Source organism: Cydia fagiglandana, chromosome 16 (genome assembly GCF_963556715.1).
Source record: "Cydia fagiglandana chromosome 16, ilCydFagi1.1, whole genome shotgun sequence".
Lineage (NCBI taxonomy): Eukaryota > Metazoa > Arthropoda > Insecta > Lepidoptera > Tortricidae > Cydia > Cydia fagiglandana.
In genome coordinates this window covers 11,238,236-11,254,035 of record NC_085947.1, presented here as the reverse complement: position 1 = coordinate 11,254,035, position 15,800 = coordinate 11,238,236, and the positions used below count along the sequence as shown (strand labels likewise).

At 36.7% G+C, this 15,800-nt stretch overlaps 1 protein-coding gene across 1 annotated transcript in view; it reads left to right on the top strand.

The window, feature by feature from the left end:
* Window positions 1-15,800, top strand: part of LOC134671978 (membralin) — a 138,471-nt gene that overhangs the window by 17,486 nt on the left and 105,185 nt on the right. The window contains exon 7 of the mRNA XM_063529874.1: window positions 322-379. Coding sequence (XP_063385944.1) covers window positions 322-379 — 58 coding nt within the window. The remainder of the gene's footprint in view (window positions 1-321; window positions 380-15,800) is intronic.

The following is a 15,800-nucleotide window of genomic DNA, read 5'->3' as shown; positions in this document are numbered from 1 at the left end:
TTTAATTGAAAAACACATTAAAAATAAGTTACGGCAAATAGTTATGTAACAATTATGAATCTAATACGATCATTTGTATTCTTCTGCTTTCATAAGTAATCCTTTTTGATTTTTAAAAAGCGTTTTTAATTAAAAGACATGTTAAGATCGCTTACCTTCCTGCAAGTTCTTTCTAATGCTAAAAAAACGAACTATAGGTACTGTACACCTTTTGAAATGATTGGTGTCAAAATAAAATTCTAAATAACGCATTGAAAATATATCTTAGAATTATATTGTATCGTTGTTAATATTTTGTAAAGTAAAATATTTTTCTTACAGACGGTGTCCATATCTATGCTTCTCCGCTACGCTCATCACCAGATCTTTGTTTTTATAGGTAAGTTCTTATTAATTTAAGTTAGTGGTCGGAGTAGTACCTATACATAATCTGTTTGATCAGAGAAAATTCTTTGAAATCCTGAATCCACTGCTCGAAAATATTTTTTTTGATAATCTATATTTTTGAAATAATTCTGACACATTTCTAGACAAATACTGTTGTGATACATTCATATTATGAACGTATTTGTTTATTTTTGCTAAACCATTTTATCGAAAAAAAAAATATACGCGTCGACTTGAGAACCTCCTCCGTTTTTTTCGTCGGTAAAAAAAAGGTACTTACGACAGAAATGCTACGATACTTCTGTTTCTAGGTATATAAGACCTCTCAAAGTTTATGTATGAATTTGTTGTAGGGCATCTCCGTTAAGTTCTTGAAGACTTAGGGCCGTCGGTGTTATAAAAATGGCAATTATGGCCTGTTAGAATTAATTCGGTGAAAAATTCTCGAGCCGTGAGCCGGCTCAGCGGCAATCTCTTTGTAATAACAACAATTGCGAATAGCGCCCGCGGCTCTGCCCCACCCGCCCCCCACTTGTACTGAAAAATAAAAATATCACGGGCCGGATTTACCTAGCGCCCCCCACTTTGATCCGTCGACAATTAGCTAGATAGAGATAATTTTTTCCCTTGCCTATTTGTTCGGTGCCGGTACGGATAAGTGTTTTCCGGTAATTGTTCTGATTCTGCTTTCAGAACAGAGTTTTCCGTAGAAACGTATAATCCTTATCCCTTTTAATTATTAGAGATTGCTACGTTCATAAATCGTAACAGTATCAGTAGGCGTGAAAATTGTACCGAATCAAGCATGTAGTCATTATAGTGTTATCGATAAGCTCATTACGATATCCGGGATTCACGCGACGCTGGCTCGCATTAGTACCTACACTCTTAGCTCGTGTTGAGCTGATCATATAATTTACTTGACGACATGTGCGCTGATACGATAAAATTAAACCCACCTGTAGCACATGCTTTGTATGACTGCTAGCTGCGTGCGTCGATGAGTACTTTAATTTGTAATTTTCAAGGCTTAAGGGCGATTGTTTAGGTTAGGTACACAGGGATTGCAATCCAGCAGCGTTTTCAATCCAGCTGGATTTTTGCTGGATCGGTATCTATCCAGCTGGATCCAGCGCGGATCCAGCAGTTTACCGATTTTGCAAAAAAACAAAATCCATGGTGCAATTCTATAGTTCATTTTTTTTAGCATTAGAAAGAACTCCACAGAAGCAAGCGTGCAATTATTACCGCTAAAAGTGCCGGATTTGAAACCACAAGCTTACTTCTGCAAAGTTCTTTCTAATGCTAAAAAACACGGACTATATATGTTTTTTTTTATTAAAATGAAATAAACCAAACAAAGGGAAGATAATAGGGCGTAATTTAAACTTAAAACTCTTTTCTTGAGATAATTTCTTGCCAAGTTTTTTTTTTTGAGATCTCGTAATCTATTTGTAACTATTGCTGGTGCTGTCGGGCGCGTACAATTGATACAGTGAATTTTCTGTAAATAACCTTTTAAGCCTGTGGTTAAACGGTTATTTATAGAATATTTTTTTAAGTAATCCCATTGTTTTTATTATCACCATCCTCGTACATTTTAAAGTTCATATTGAATGCTTTTGCATACCTACACAAAACTTAAATCATAAACGAAAGTTCACACGCGGTTAAATAATCTAAGAAAGTTAGCTAGAGCTAGAAAGTCTGTAAAAGACTGTAATTGACGAAAGTAACTGACTGCAAAATAAATCTAAGAGCGATAGCTTGCACTCCGTGGTCCATAACGGTCAAGCAGATGGTATCGCATTCTCACGCCGATAAGGACCCGACAAAATATATTACACAAAACAAAAAAAAACTAAGATAGGTAACACAAAAAAATGTTGGCTAACGACGTATTGCATAACAATACGAGGGTAATGTCAATAACACAAAGGTGTAGATGGCGCGTAACAGTAAACTTTAAGAAAACATCTATATTCGGGCGAGTATAGCATTAAGCAAAGGGTCTAGCAGGCTAAGCGAACAAGAAGTGCCCCCAACGACGGATTTGGTCATTCTTTCAGGTGGTGTACTGGCAGGTCCTAAGAACTCTCTATGCTTTATATCAGTCCTCGATCTTCTTTTGTTTTCGAGTTATTCAGGATAATGTAAAATCATCAGTGTATCATTGAAAGTGTCATATTTTGTCAACCGTTCAAGTTAGATTAACCAAATAAAATTATATTTGAAAACAATAAAATATACTACAAAATGAATATGTTTAACCTGCATCATGTCCTTATACTTCATTATAAAAAAAAACATTTTATTTTTCTTCTCATTATTTTTTATACTATTCGCGGAGGTACACCTACAAAAAAAAATATGCATGAGTAGCCACTAATACCCACTATATACACATATAAAAATATTTGCATAAATCTTCGTGCGTCATGTCAAAAAAAAAACATTATCGAACAAGGATCTCGGAAACGGCTCTAACGATTTCGATGAAATTTGCTATATGGGTGTTTTCGGGGGCGATAAATTGATTTAGGTCTTATCTCTGAGAAAACGCATATTTTTGAGTTTTTTTATGTTTAGAGCCGTTTCCGAGATCCTTGTTCGATAATGTTTTTTTTTTGACATGACGCACGAAGATTTATGCAAATATTTTTATATGTGTATATAGTGGGTATTAGTGGCTACTCATGCATATTTTTTTTGTAGGTGTACCTCCGCGAATAGTATAAAAAATAATGAGAAGAAAAATAAAATGTTTTTTTTTTTTATAATGACGTATAAGGACATGATGCAGGTTAAACATATTCATTTTGTAGTCTATTTTATTGTTGTCAAATATAATTTTGTTTGGTTAATCTAACTTGAACGGTTGACAAAATATGACACTTTCAATGATACACTGATGATTTTACATTATCCTGAATAACTCGAAAACAAAAGAAGATCGAGGACTGATATAAAGCATAGAGAGTTCTTAGGACCTGCCAGTACACCACCTGAAAGAATGACCAAATCCGTCGTTGGGGGCACTTCTTGTTCGCTTAGCCTGCTAGACCCTTTACCTACACTAGTAGATTTGGGATGGGCTAAGCGCTGGAACGCTTTAAACCAATGGTTTTTATAATTTTTGTAAAATTAAGTGTGTAGTTTTTCGATGATGTTTTTTTGCGGATCCGCGGCGCTGGATCCAACGCCGCCAGCTGGATCCAGCAGACCGTAAAATGTGCTGGATCCAGCTGGATTGCTGGATGCTGGATCCAGCAATTGCAATCCCTAGGTACACCCATTAAAATCATATTGAGTAAGTTTTTCACTTATCTATCCCATGCAGAAAATCCTTTCAAAAGTTATATTTGTATTACCAGATGAAACTTCTAGGAACTTCATTTTACTTTTATTAATAGTAAAATGAAGATACAACATTATAAAACCACTTGATATTACTTTATTAAATCATATCCTAGCTTCGTTTGTCGAATTAGCTATTCACAACTGACGATATAGAAGGAAGGTAAATCTTTTCAATGGGATCCAGTTGGTATCTATGGCGACCCATCCGTGCTCAAATAGAATTCGCGAAAAACCGTACCAACAAACGGGTAGAGGTCCCGAAAATATCGAGTAATCCTATTCCTGCGATTTTTTTCGTTAATCTCTGTTTGTTATGGGTAGTTACTCGAGATTAGAGAGAGCTTATTGAAAATATTTTCACTGTAGTACTCTCATGCAAAATGGGAATGTGGAGAGGGGTAATAAAACACTTATGATCGAGAGCTCCGGGCCCTCAGCGGAACCGGGGTCGTCGTGTCTTGGACATCATCGGATTAGTTATTGTGTCCGATCGGATTGAGCTATCACGCGCACCTTTGTACCGTTTAATACCACTGATAATATTAATGCTTTGCGCTCTAAAGCTTTGTGCAAACTTCTTCAATACAAACGCATATGTCCCGCAAATAAAGGTGTAAGAGGAAAGGAGATTACGATTTGAAAAGTATTTTGACACAAACGCGAGACGCATGTACGTTCTTTGATGATTTTGAATATAATTTTTTTCATCTTTTGTGAGATATATCTTGCTAAGTTTCTACAAAGCTTCTCTCTACACTTTAAAGCTTAGGTTTTTAAATATATTTGAAAAGAAAATCTTATATCTGTAATCTTACTTAATACGAACCTCAATTGCAATGAGATTCAACTTGAAATATTTTTAACATAACAAATCATAAAATATCGACGTATCATTGCTTGCTAATAAACATGGTTATAAAAGTAACTACGTTTAACAAGTGTATTTTTTACCTTAGGTACTTTAGTTAAAATAATTCCGACCGAAAAATTTAGAATCTTTTTTTTGTACGACTGATGAAAAATGTTTTTATAATCTACTCGTATTTACTCGTACCTATGTTTATGATTCTTATTTGGCTTGTCCTATAGTTTTAAAGGGAGATATGCTAATTTGTTTCTATCGAATAAATATAACCTCTAGCCGCCCAGAGACCTATAAAAAGGTCTCCTGTTCCATTCGAATTTGAACTTTGTGTTGACAAAATCAAAATTTCATTTTGCTTGGCAAGGTTTGATGTATGGGCGGCTAGAGGTTTGTAATCGTGTAGGCATTACCTAACCATTTAATATGGTCGTTAGACGGAGGCAGTCTGTTGTATTGTAAATTATATGGGATGCAACTGAATAATGAGGCTATCTACTCAGTATTTTACGAATAAAACGTTGCTTACGAGAGGTTACCGTGAGACACTTCATTATTCGGCCTCAGTGATGGCTGTACTAATTGACCTAGACCTAGACATCATTATGGTTAACTTGAGACTAATTTACATTATGTTAAGTAAGTAAGTAAAACATAATACTTGTACTTGATTTAGTGCTAAAAGTAAACTACCTTCTACTAAAAACACCATCGCGCAACTACTTTACCAGCCACCCAAGTTAAATGGTAGACCTACAGTCTTACAACTAAGGCTCGGAACAGGTTTTTTTTTTCATACAAAAAATACCGGTATTATTTACGTTCTTTTTCGTTCTTTGGTTTATTATTTCATTTTTAATAGGACAATCTAATAATACGAAGTTGTTACCCAAATAGGTAGGTACATGATTCAGTCTTACTATAGAGCATAAAATAGTTAAATATATTGATCTATCTTGGAGATTTGAAAAAAAAAACCGGTTCCGATCCTCGCTCACATCCAACAGCGGTACTTGCACGGATATGTCCAGCGATATGTGCATTTTGCCACCGATAATAAACGCGATATGCTTATAACAGACGAGAGTGGAAATCCAATACTGTCGCGGTCGGGATAATGAATGCAGTACTTGTTAGTCATCATGATCAATATTGTTCGAACCGGGAGAGCTTTGCGATTTAATTGCGGCTAATACCCTTTAAATGATGAATGTTGTACATTGCGTAACTATTATCTGTCTTTAGTGATATCGGCTTAATAGCTTCTTGTTTTAATGTGTGGCGTTAATATCGCCGGGATTATACACACTTATGGATGGCATATTACTACTATTATTGGTACTAAGTATTGGTAAACTAGATTCTAAATTATCTGCAGTATTTAAATGATAAGTAGAATTAGTTGCTGTCCGTAAGGTCGAGTTCACATACATCTTTACAAGCCAACGTTCTAAAAATATATTTACTTTCGCTTATTGTCAGTGTCTTAGAGTTGGCTTGTAAACTGGCGTCCAAAAGTGCATGGATATGTTTCAACCGTATTTTCCATGTACTTTTGAACGCCACATGTTTGTGAACTCGACTGTACCTAATTTTATAGGAATTAAAGCACAGAATAAATAATAGTACTAGGTACAGAAAACTCACTCTCTAACAAAACGCGTCTGTCACGATCAGCACAGATATGGCCGCTAGGTGGCGACAGGGCCACGCCCGGCTTATGGCAAACCCCAAAATTGGGGTCGAACGGATGGACTTTTTGCTACCTGTAGCAAAGCGACGAAATCGCGGAGTGAGCCACGCCTGATTAAAGGAAATAGCGTCACAGTGTGTTCTATTACTTCTATAAGGCACAGTATTTTAGACACTATTCAAAATTATGTTTAACATCAAAATACGTGAAAGTTGTCCCGCTGCTTTATATAAGCTGTGCTTGCATCCACAGAAATTCATATATCAAGAGGCGCCATACTTCTGAATTTATTGTATGAACGCGTATTATACGCTATGGTCACACTAGACGCGTCCACAAAAGAACCGCACTGCGCGGAATGTGTCAAACAGACCGCAACTGCGTTGTGGCTCGCTTGATGTTATGACGAATTCATTTTCGCTTATTATTGCCGATGCTGATACTAGCGGCTATATTGCAGTCAATTAGCCGACTTAATTTGAGTTAATTAGTCCAGGAAAGTATTAATTTAATTTAGCAGCCTTTTGTCGACCTAATTATTTCAGTTTTTTTTTGCTAGCAACGAGTTAATGATTTAAAGTAATATATGCTGAAAGGATACCGGTTAGAAATCAAATAATTCAATGTCTTCATTTAATTTCTTATTCTCAGTTATCTTGTAATATCCATAGTTACAATTCCGACAGACTTCTGAAAAAATAATAAGCCTATTCTGTTCACTTACCTTAATTAACCGAAAAGGGTTTTATAGGAGGATCCCGGAAAAAAGGCTTTAACATTTGCATAATTAAATATCGGAATTAACTCTGCGATCTTAAGGAGATAATTAAGAGTTATAGGGGAGCCCTGAGGTATTTTTTTGCCGACCTATCTGTTTTTGCAATCCATTCGGAATTTAACATAGCTAGGGTTCTAAGTGACAAAAAAACGTCGAACCTTTTTTTTCTTGATTAAAGCATGAAACTTGGCACAGTTGTTCCTTATATCAAAACAAGCCGATTTCGATCGGTAGCCCGAAGGAGCCTCCCCTCTGGGGCCCGAGAGGGGGGGGTCAATGTACCGCTCCGCCCGGCTTCATTCTTAAAATTCTAACAGGCCCCGTTTAGCTAATAGGTCATATTTGGTATCAATTTCGGATAAATCAATAACGTAGAATTCATTTCTGGTATAAAAATTTAGCAATTTGTACAAAAAAATTAAAAAAAACTCATAGTATCTAATTTTTCAAGTGTAATTTTTGTTTCTTATTTATTGTCAAAATTAAACTGCCTGGTTTTTCTACATTAAAAAAATATGATGATAAAGCCTATTTAATGCAAATTTTAAAAACATAACTTTTACATACCTTTATTTAGAGGAAATCGCATAAAAAAAACTTTTATCGTCTCGCGCCGGTGAATATCTTTTTACTGACATCGGCATCGATATAGACAACATCCGAAGTACACACTCTGGAGACCGATTAAAAGTATTGTTTATTGTTGTAGATCCTAGTATAAAGATAGAAAAGCGTACAAATATTTTTTTATGTGTCGTTCAGTGAAAAAAGGGACCTTGGAACAAATTATCACAGAGCCTCGCGTTTGTATAGAAGCATACTCGTATTTAGTTAGTGCCAACCACTCCATGGACTCCATGGTCGCTGTTCTCAATATGGGATATTACTGCAATGTTCTGCCGCCAGAGTGCAGCACTACCGACTCTAGTAAATTCATAGACTAACTTATACGTGTAGATGTAGATGTAGTGTAGGGACGCCCGGTCAGAAGCAGGCGGGCTGTCGATCGCTTGTCGCGTTCATTCAGCCCAGTTCCCTGGAGTTGGAGCTTCAGGTTACTGTCCCGGCGGCATTCCCACACTATTCTCCTCAAATCTTCTTGTTTTCCTGCAGAATAAAAGGACATCTTTGAGTTCGACGTCCTTTAGTTCGTTTTTAGGGTTCCGTACCCAAAGGGTAAAACGGGACCCTATTACTAAGACTTCGCTGTCCGTCCGTCCGTCCGTCCGTCCGTCCGTCCGTCCGTCCGTCCGTCCGTCTGTCACCAGGCTGTATCTCACGAACCGTGATAGCTAGACAGTTGAAATTTTCACAGATGATGTATTTCTGTTGCCGCTATAACAACAAATACTAAAAACAGAATAAAATAAAGATTTAAATGGGGCTCCCATACAACAAACGTGATTTTTGACCAAAGTTAAGCCATGTCGGGAGTGGTCAGTACTTGGATGGGTGACCGTTTTTTTTTTCCTTTTTTTTGTTTTTTTTTTTTGCATTATGGTACGGAACCCTTCGTGCGCGAGTCCGACTCGCACTTGCCCGGTTTTCTTTTAGTGTGTCTCTACTGAATGTATTATATCGCGGTGCCGCGTACATAGTACATTCTGCTAGTAAGTGTAAGCTAGTCTCCTCCTTACCACAATGTGGATAGGAGGCGTCTCTACTAATTTCCATTATCTTGAGGTGTCTGTTGAGAGTATTGTGACCTGTAATGATACCTGTCAATAGTCTCAGACTGCTCTTACCTAGTTTCAGAAGATACCTGGTTCTCCTGTGGTCTATACCTTTGATCATCATCTTCGATTGTCTGCATCCAGTCTCTTCTTCCCATTCTCTCTGTGCTTCCATCTCTTTTACCTTCTCTATGACTCCCTTCGTGACATCCGCTGACATAGGCAGAGCCCGTTCCGGACCTATGTATTCCGTCTCCGCCCTTATCCTCGCCAGCTCGTCAGCTTTCTCGTTTCCCGTTACTCCCTGGTGTCCTGGAACCCATGCCACCGTGACACTTCTTTGCTTGCCTATCAAGTTGAGCTCCTCTCGCAATTCTCTCACGAGAGAGGAGGTAACTGATATTTTCTTTAGTGCCTTTAGTGCTGCCTGGCTGTCTGTGTATATTACGACAGCGCCCTCTTGTTTTACGCTCTTCTTGATTATGCTTGCGCAGCGCGTTATAGCACATACCTCGGCTTGGAACACGCTAGTACCCAGTGGTACTGATTCTCTCCCAGTTTGAGGATCACTATGCCCGCTCCTACTAGTTTCATCGAGCTTCTTCTTGAGCCATCCGTGAAGCAGATGGTCGTCGGGTGTCCGACTTCCACCTTCCAGTTATCTCTGTCTCCTATGTGTATTCTATATTTCTTGTCAAATATCTCCTGCCTCTTTATAAGGTCATTATTGGCAATCAACATTTCAAGTTTTGATAGTGCCTCTCTTTGTATCAGCGCGTGTCTCTTGTCTACGCAGCTTCCTCTCCATTCGTTGCATGCTTTCATTCTGTACCACTGTTCGGTGGCTCTTTTCTCTACCTCAATCCAGAGTGGCTTCAAGCCTAGCATTACCTCCATTGCGTGTGTCGGGGTCATTCTCATAGCCCCCGTCATCATGAGGCACGCTAATCTCTGGACTTTGGTTAGGTGGTCTCTTTGGTTTACTTTAATATGTGCTCTATACCACCATGTCACGGCTCCATATAGCACCCTGGGTAGTATTATCGCCTTGTAGATCCAGTGGATCATTCCTGGCTTCAGTCCCCAGTTCTTTCCTATTGCCCTTTTGCATTGGAACAGTGTTCTTATAGCTTTAGCCGTCTGCTCCTTGATGTAAGTTTTGTACCTGAGTTTACTGTCTAAAGTAACGCCCAGATATTTCAACTCCTCCACCATGTCTAGTTCTATACCTTGTATCTTTATGGGTTTCATCTCCTTTATTCTTCTATTAGTGAATAGCACCAGCTTTTTTTTCGATGGATTGAGATCCAACCCTCTCTCTCTACACCATCTCAGTACCTGTCTGAGACTTCTTATCATTATATCTCTTGTCGCAGTGACAACCATTCCTCTCTCTAACAGCACTCCATCATCAGAGTAAGCCTGCATGTACATGCCTCCTCTGTTGAGCTCTTTTACCATTGAGTTTAGAAGTGGGCACCACATCAGGGGGGACAGGCATCCCCCTTGTGGGAACCCTCTTCTTGGACTAATCGTCTTTGTTACTCCTTCCAGCTCCGCCGTAATGGATCTACCTTTTAGCATTTTCCCTATCCATTGCGCTATTGCCGGTCAGATGCCCTCACTCTTCAGACTTTCCTCCACGGCCTCGAAGGTTGCTGTGTCAAAAGCCCCCTCAACGCGCAGTCTGTCTTCTTGGGAATGGAACCAAAAAGCAAATGACTGTTTCCAAACTGTTCTGACAACCCTACTGTAGCCAGAATATGATTGGAACTGACATATATACTTACAGTTTACTTCTTATTCATTGAGAACAGCGACCATGGAGTCCTTGGAGTGGTTGGCACTAATTAAATACGAGTATGCTTCTATACAAACGCGAGGCTCTGTGATATTTTTTTCCTAGGTCCCTTTTTTCACTGAACGACACATACATAATAATATATGTACGCTTTTCTATCTTTATAATAGGATCTACAACAATAAACAATACATTTAATCGGTCTCCAGAGTGTGTGCTTCGGATGTTGTCTATAACGATGCCGATGTCGGTAAAAAGATATTCACCGGCGCGAGACGGTATAAGTTTTTTTATGCAATTTTCTTTTAATAAAGGTAAATAAAAGTTATGTTTTTAAAATCTGCATTAAATAGGCTTTATTGTCATATTTTATGTATGTAGAAAAACCAGGCAGTTTAATTTTGACACCAAATAAAACATAAAAATTACACTTGAAAAATTAGATTATTTTTAATTTTTTTTAATTTTGTTCGACAAATTGCAATTTTTTAATAACAGAAATGAATTCTACGTTATTGATTTATCCGAAATTGATACCAAATATGACCTATTAGCTAAACGGGGCCTGTTAGATTTTTTAGAATGAAGCCGGGCGGAGCGGTTCTTTGACCCCCCCTCCCTGGCCCCAGAGGGGGGGGTCCTTCGGGCTACCGATCTAAATCGGCTCATTTTGATATAAGGAACTGCTGTGCCAAGTTTCATGCTTTAATCAAACAAAAAAAGGTTGTTGCACTTAACATCCTCACTAACACGGATGTTTTCGATTTTAAGAAGCTTGAGAATTTTTATTCTGTCGCTAATGGATAGAATAAAAAAATAAAACAACCCTTTTCTTAAGATCAACACTTGTTTATTATTTCCTTTCGTTTTTATTTTATTTCAACAAAAATTCTATCTTGGGATCGCCGAGTTCTAATCCCCAATTATTTTACTGTGGAAATACCTTTAAGAAGGTAAATTAAGTGTAGGTATTCCAAAATAATTATGTTAATAGTCGATGTTATCTGAGAAATAAGCCCCTAACTTGATTCACTAATTAAGTACCTATTCGTGTTTTTGTTATAAGAAATTTTTTGCCCTCGAAAAATCAAGAATAGAAAAAAAGGCTGTAGAGACGAGATTACACCTGTACGTTCACCTACACACATTGTACAGTACAGACAGTACAGTACAGTCGCCATCAGATATATCGGAGCAGCCAAGGTGTTCACAAATATCTGAGCACGCCTCTATTGTCAAGACATTAGAGTGCGCGTTCAGATATTGTGAACACCTTGGCCGCTCCGATATATCTGATGGCGACTGTACCTATAACTACTACACATAGCTACCACTAAGAAGTTAAATCGAACTACAATTCATATCGTTTAGGGTTTAATAAGCCAAGTAGAAACATACCGTCGTCCTTATAATAACTCAATCGGTTAAAGCATAGTTTAGTTTTTAGAATTTCAAAAAATATTGAATAATATAATGAATATTGACAAGTCAATAAAACATATAAGTAATAATTTATTACTAATAAAGCAACGCTTATAAACACAACGGCCAGTACGCATCATAAACATAAATTTAATAACTAAGCCCATTCATAATAAAAAAAAAATATATAACAGAGATGTACAGTAAGCTAATCAGATAACTGACCCCCCTGCATAGAAACTTGTTTGCAGGGGGTAAAAAGCTTTAATTAATGCTACTTCATTATTATTAAACTAGAAAGACGCGGCCGGCATAGGCACCTATTGCTCTTTGCTGTCCTCTCACATAAGCCATTAAGTTCCTGCAAAATGTTACTATAAAAAGAAAATTCATCGATAAGATCCTTGATGTTTACTTTATAATTTTATACTACGTGGCTTTATAAATCCTTTAAGTATCTAATTTGCAATATTTTCTTTCCATAAGGCGATTTACAACGTAATTTGTTCAATTATTTCGTTCTCAAATGGAGCGCAATTTTCCAAAGCAGCGAGGTATTAGAAGGTATCGGGGCGAAGCAGAAAATAAGGAGATAATAATGATGTGCCGACATCAATAAAACTTGACGTTCTTTGCTTCGCGGCCGTTTCTATACAACAAACAGCCGTTCACAGTGAACAGATTCGAATGCGTACTTGCTCGCATTTATTGAATATAAGTACGAGTAGGTACTATATGTTTGTACCCAGGGCTCGGAACCGGTTTTTAAAAAAAAATCTGAAATAACTCAATAATTTAAATTATTTATGGTATTTCCGTAGGATTGTATCATGTATCTAAGCAACAACTTCGTATTATTAGATTGTCCCATTAAAAATGAAATAAGTAATTAACCAAAGAACGAAAAAGAACGTAATAACGTACCGGTATTTTATGAATGAAGAAAAAACCGGTTCCGAGCCTTTGTACCTACGTTTTGATGGATTTTGATGTGACAATATGTATTAATTAGTCGTCATTTCTGATTATGTATGAGAGAAAGTTTAATAATAAACGCTAAAACTGATTGCGTCCATTACTTCCATTAGGTAGTTTTATCTAAAATTACTTTTTCTCAAACATGCAATGAAATATTGATGTTATGTTCCTTATAATAGGCTGCGAAGTATGATGTTTCAGGTGCGGCTAGGACAAAAGGTCGTTAATGGAATTTCATACACATCTTGCAGGCCTAGGCCGGCAAAGTCCTCTTTTTTAATTTTCATTTCACAGATATTTGTGACACAGCATCGTGGCATTCATCCATTAAAAAAAACTAGAGGCAGTATTTGCTTTATGGTTCGTAATGACACTCTGCCACTACGCCTATAAAAAAAAAACAAATAACAATGTTTGCTATAATTTGCAGTTTTATTTGTATAAAATCAACATGAACTTAATAAATAATACATTCTATAGAATACATTATAATTTTAAATTATAAATTTAACTACACAAATAAAAACATTTAAAATAGTTCATCTAAACGTTAGCGGTAAAAAGGTCTACTCAAACACGCGTAGTTATATTTTTTAAATTGTTATGGAGGTAAAGTTGAAAATATTCATTCTGTTTTATTGGAGTTGTTGATTTTTTGACTTTAATATGAGTTCCGACGAAATAATGAAATGAATATTAATTGTAATCGTAGGTGTTGGAATTGGCAGCGTAAGCAGAATTGATTTTAAATAACTTGCTGCCTCTGCCGCCAAGTCAAAGACGAAGTATGTATATGGTTGCTCATGGCAATTTTATTATTTGATAAACTAAGAAAAATGGCTTACAGTTTATTAGAAACAGTTTTGTGGCATATTTTAAATGAATGTAACTACAAATTCGTCATGTGATGTGAAACATGATATCAACATTAAAGACTATGTAAACTTATGTGACGAAAACGACAGTCAGACGGATACAAGGCGAAAAAATCAAAGATACATGAAAATATACGGGTATTAAAAATACACGACTCGTGTAAAACATACGCGTGATAATGATATAGGTACGTGTTGGTTATATTTTGGGTGTAGTTTACTTTAAGTTTTTTCTATAAATAAAACTTGGGTTTCGCGGATTTTTTATTTTATTTATTTCATTGCATGTTTGAGAAAAGCACTATACATACCTCGGCGGGAAATGGGGTTGCCCGCGCTCAGACCTATCCGGCCTCGCTTCGCTCGGCCGTCTATATGTCTTCGGCCGGCAACCCCTTTCGTCCCGGCCTCTGTAGTAATGTACTATTTTGGTACATTAAGGTATAGTGGTTATTAGTTGGAAACTTGGAACCAGTTAGGTTTCAGTGAGTCATAGCAAGGCTTTTGCCGAGAATACGGTGACCGCTCCATTTCTTGGATACTATGCATTCAAATGGACTGCAGTAGATCTTGATAATATTATCTTGATTCTCTGTTGATTCAATATAATTCTTAAGACCAAATAAGCCAGTGGGAATTGAATTCCGCCTTTTTTGTATAATATTTATAAAAACTGTCGATGAAATTACTAGCAGTTGCAGTTTAAATAAAATAAAGAATTCAATCGAGGGCCAGTGTTATTGCTTTGTTCCTTTGAGCTTATTGTCTTAGTTACTTTAAAATGTTCGTTTTGAATTGAATTAATACTTTGTTTATTGAATTGGCTTCTATTTTTTCTGTTTGATGTGAAAATATTGAAAATATATCAAAAATGGGTACTGAACTCTGTTAACGAATTACTTTCTATTTTGACCTTATTGCTGAAGGAGGATTATTTATTTACATTTTCATTTTGAATGCTATGAATAAACGAATGAATGGTCTTAATCGCTCGAATAATGTACACAATACACGTGATGTAGACGATAGAGAGATAAACGATATATGTATAAATATTCATGTTTAAATTTATATTTACTAAATATAGGGAATAACCTAAGTTAAGGCAATTTAACACAATAATAAAGAAAAAAATTAACGTCATCATACCTCTGCAATTCACCTCACGATATTTTATTTCCGTTAAGACGGTCCAAACCCACTTAAAAAGGGTAGCGCTTCACGAAGTCGATATCTCAGCGACAGCTCATTTTTCCTCTCGTTCCTCGTGTTTCTTATTAATTAGGGCAAGCGGTACCTCGATAGCGCCTCAGGGCATTCACGATACCAATTCGTTTGATAACCAGTAAAAGTAGGACCCCGTAATTATGCTTAGGTATTGTTCTCCGAATATCACCGTACGCTGTGTATAACATCACATTGTATGGGAAGTCAGCAACATTAGTAAGTACGTAACGGCAGTTAACGGCTGCCTATATTATGCAGTTGTATTGTTTAGTTTTAAAATATATTTTTATAATATGTATGCTAGTTTTAAGGTATTTATGTATGGGCCACTAGTTGCCTGAAATAAAAATTTTCATTCATTCATTATAATATAGAACGGCCTCCTAGCCTAGTCGGTAGTGACCCTACCTACGAAGCAGGAGGTCCCGGTTTGAATCCTGCATGGTATCTAAAGGCGTTTATTTGTGTGTTAATCACGAATATTTATTCCTGAGTTACGAATGTTACTTTTAAGTATGTATTTATTTATTTAAGTTTCAAGTTCTCTATTTGCATTTATGTTGTAGAAATGGGTATTTTTGGGTATGTATCGTCACCTCGTATAGGTATGTAAGCTTTGCTTAGTTTGGGGCTAGGCCTGTCTGTGTAAGATTGTCCCATAAATATTTGTAATTATTTTTAATGAACTGACTTTTTGAACCGCGATTACCAGCTGCGTCAAGTGTCGACCATACAGGGTCTGAT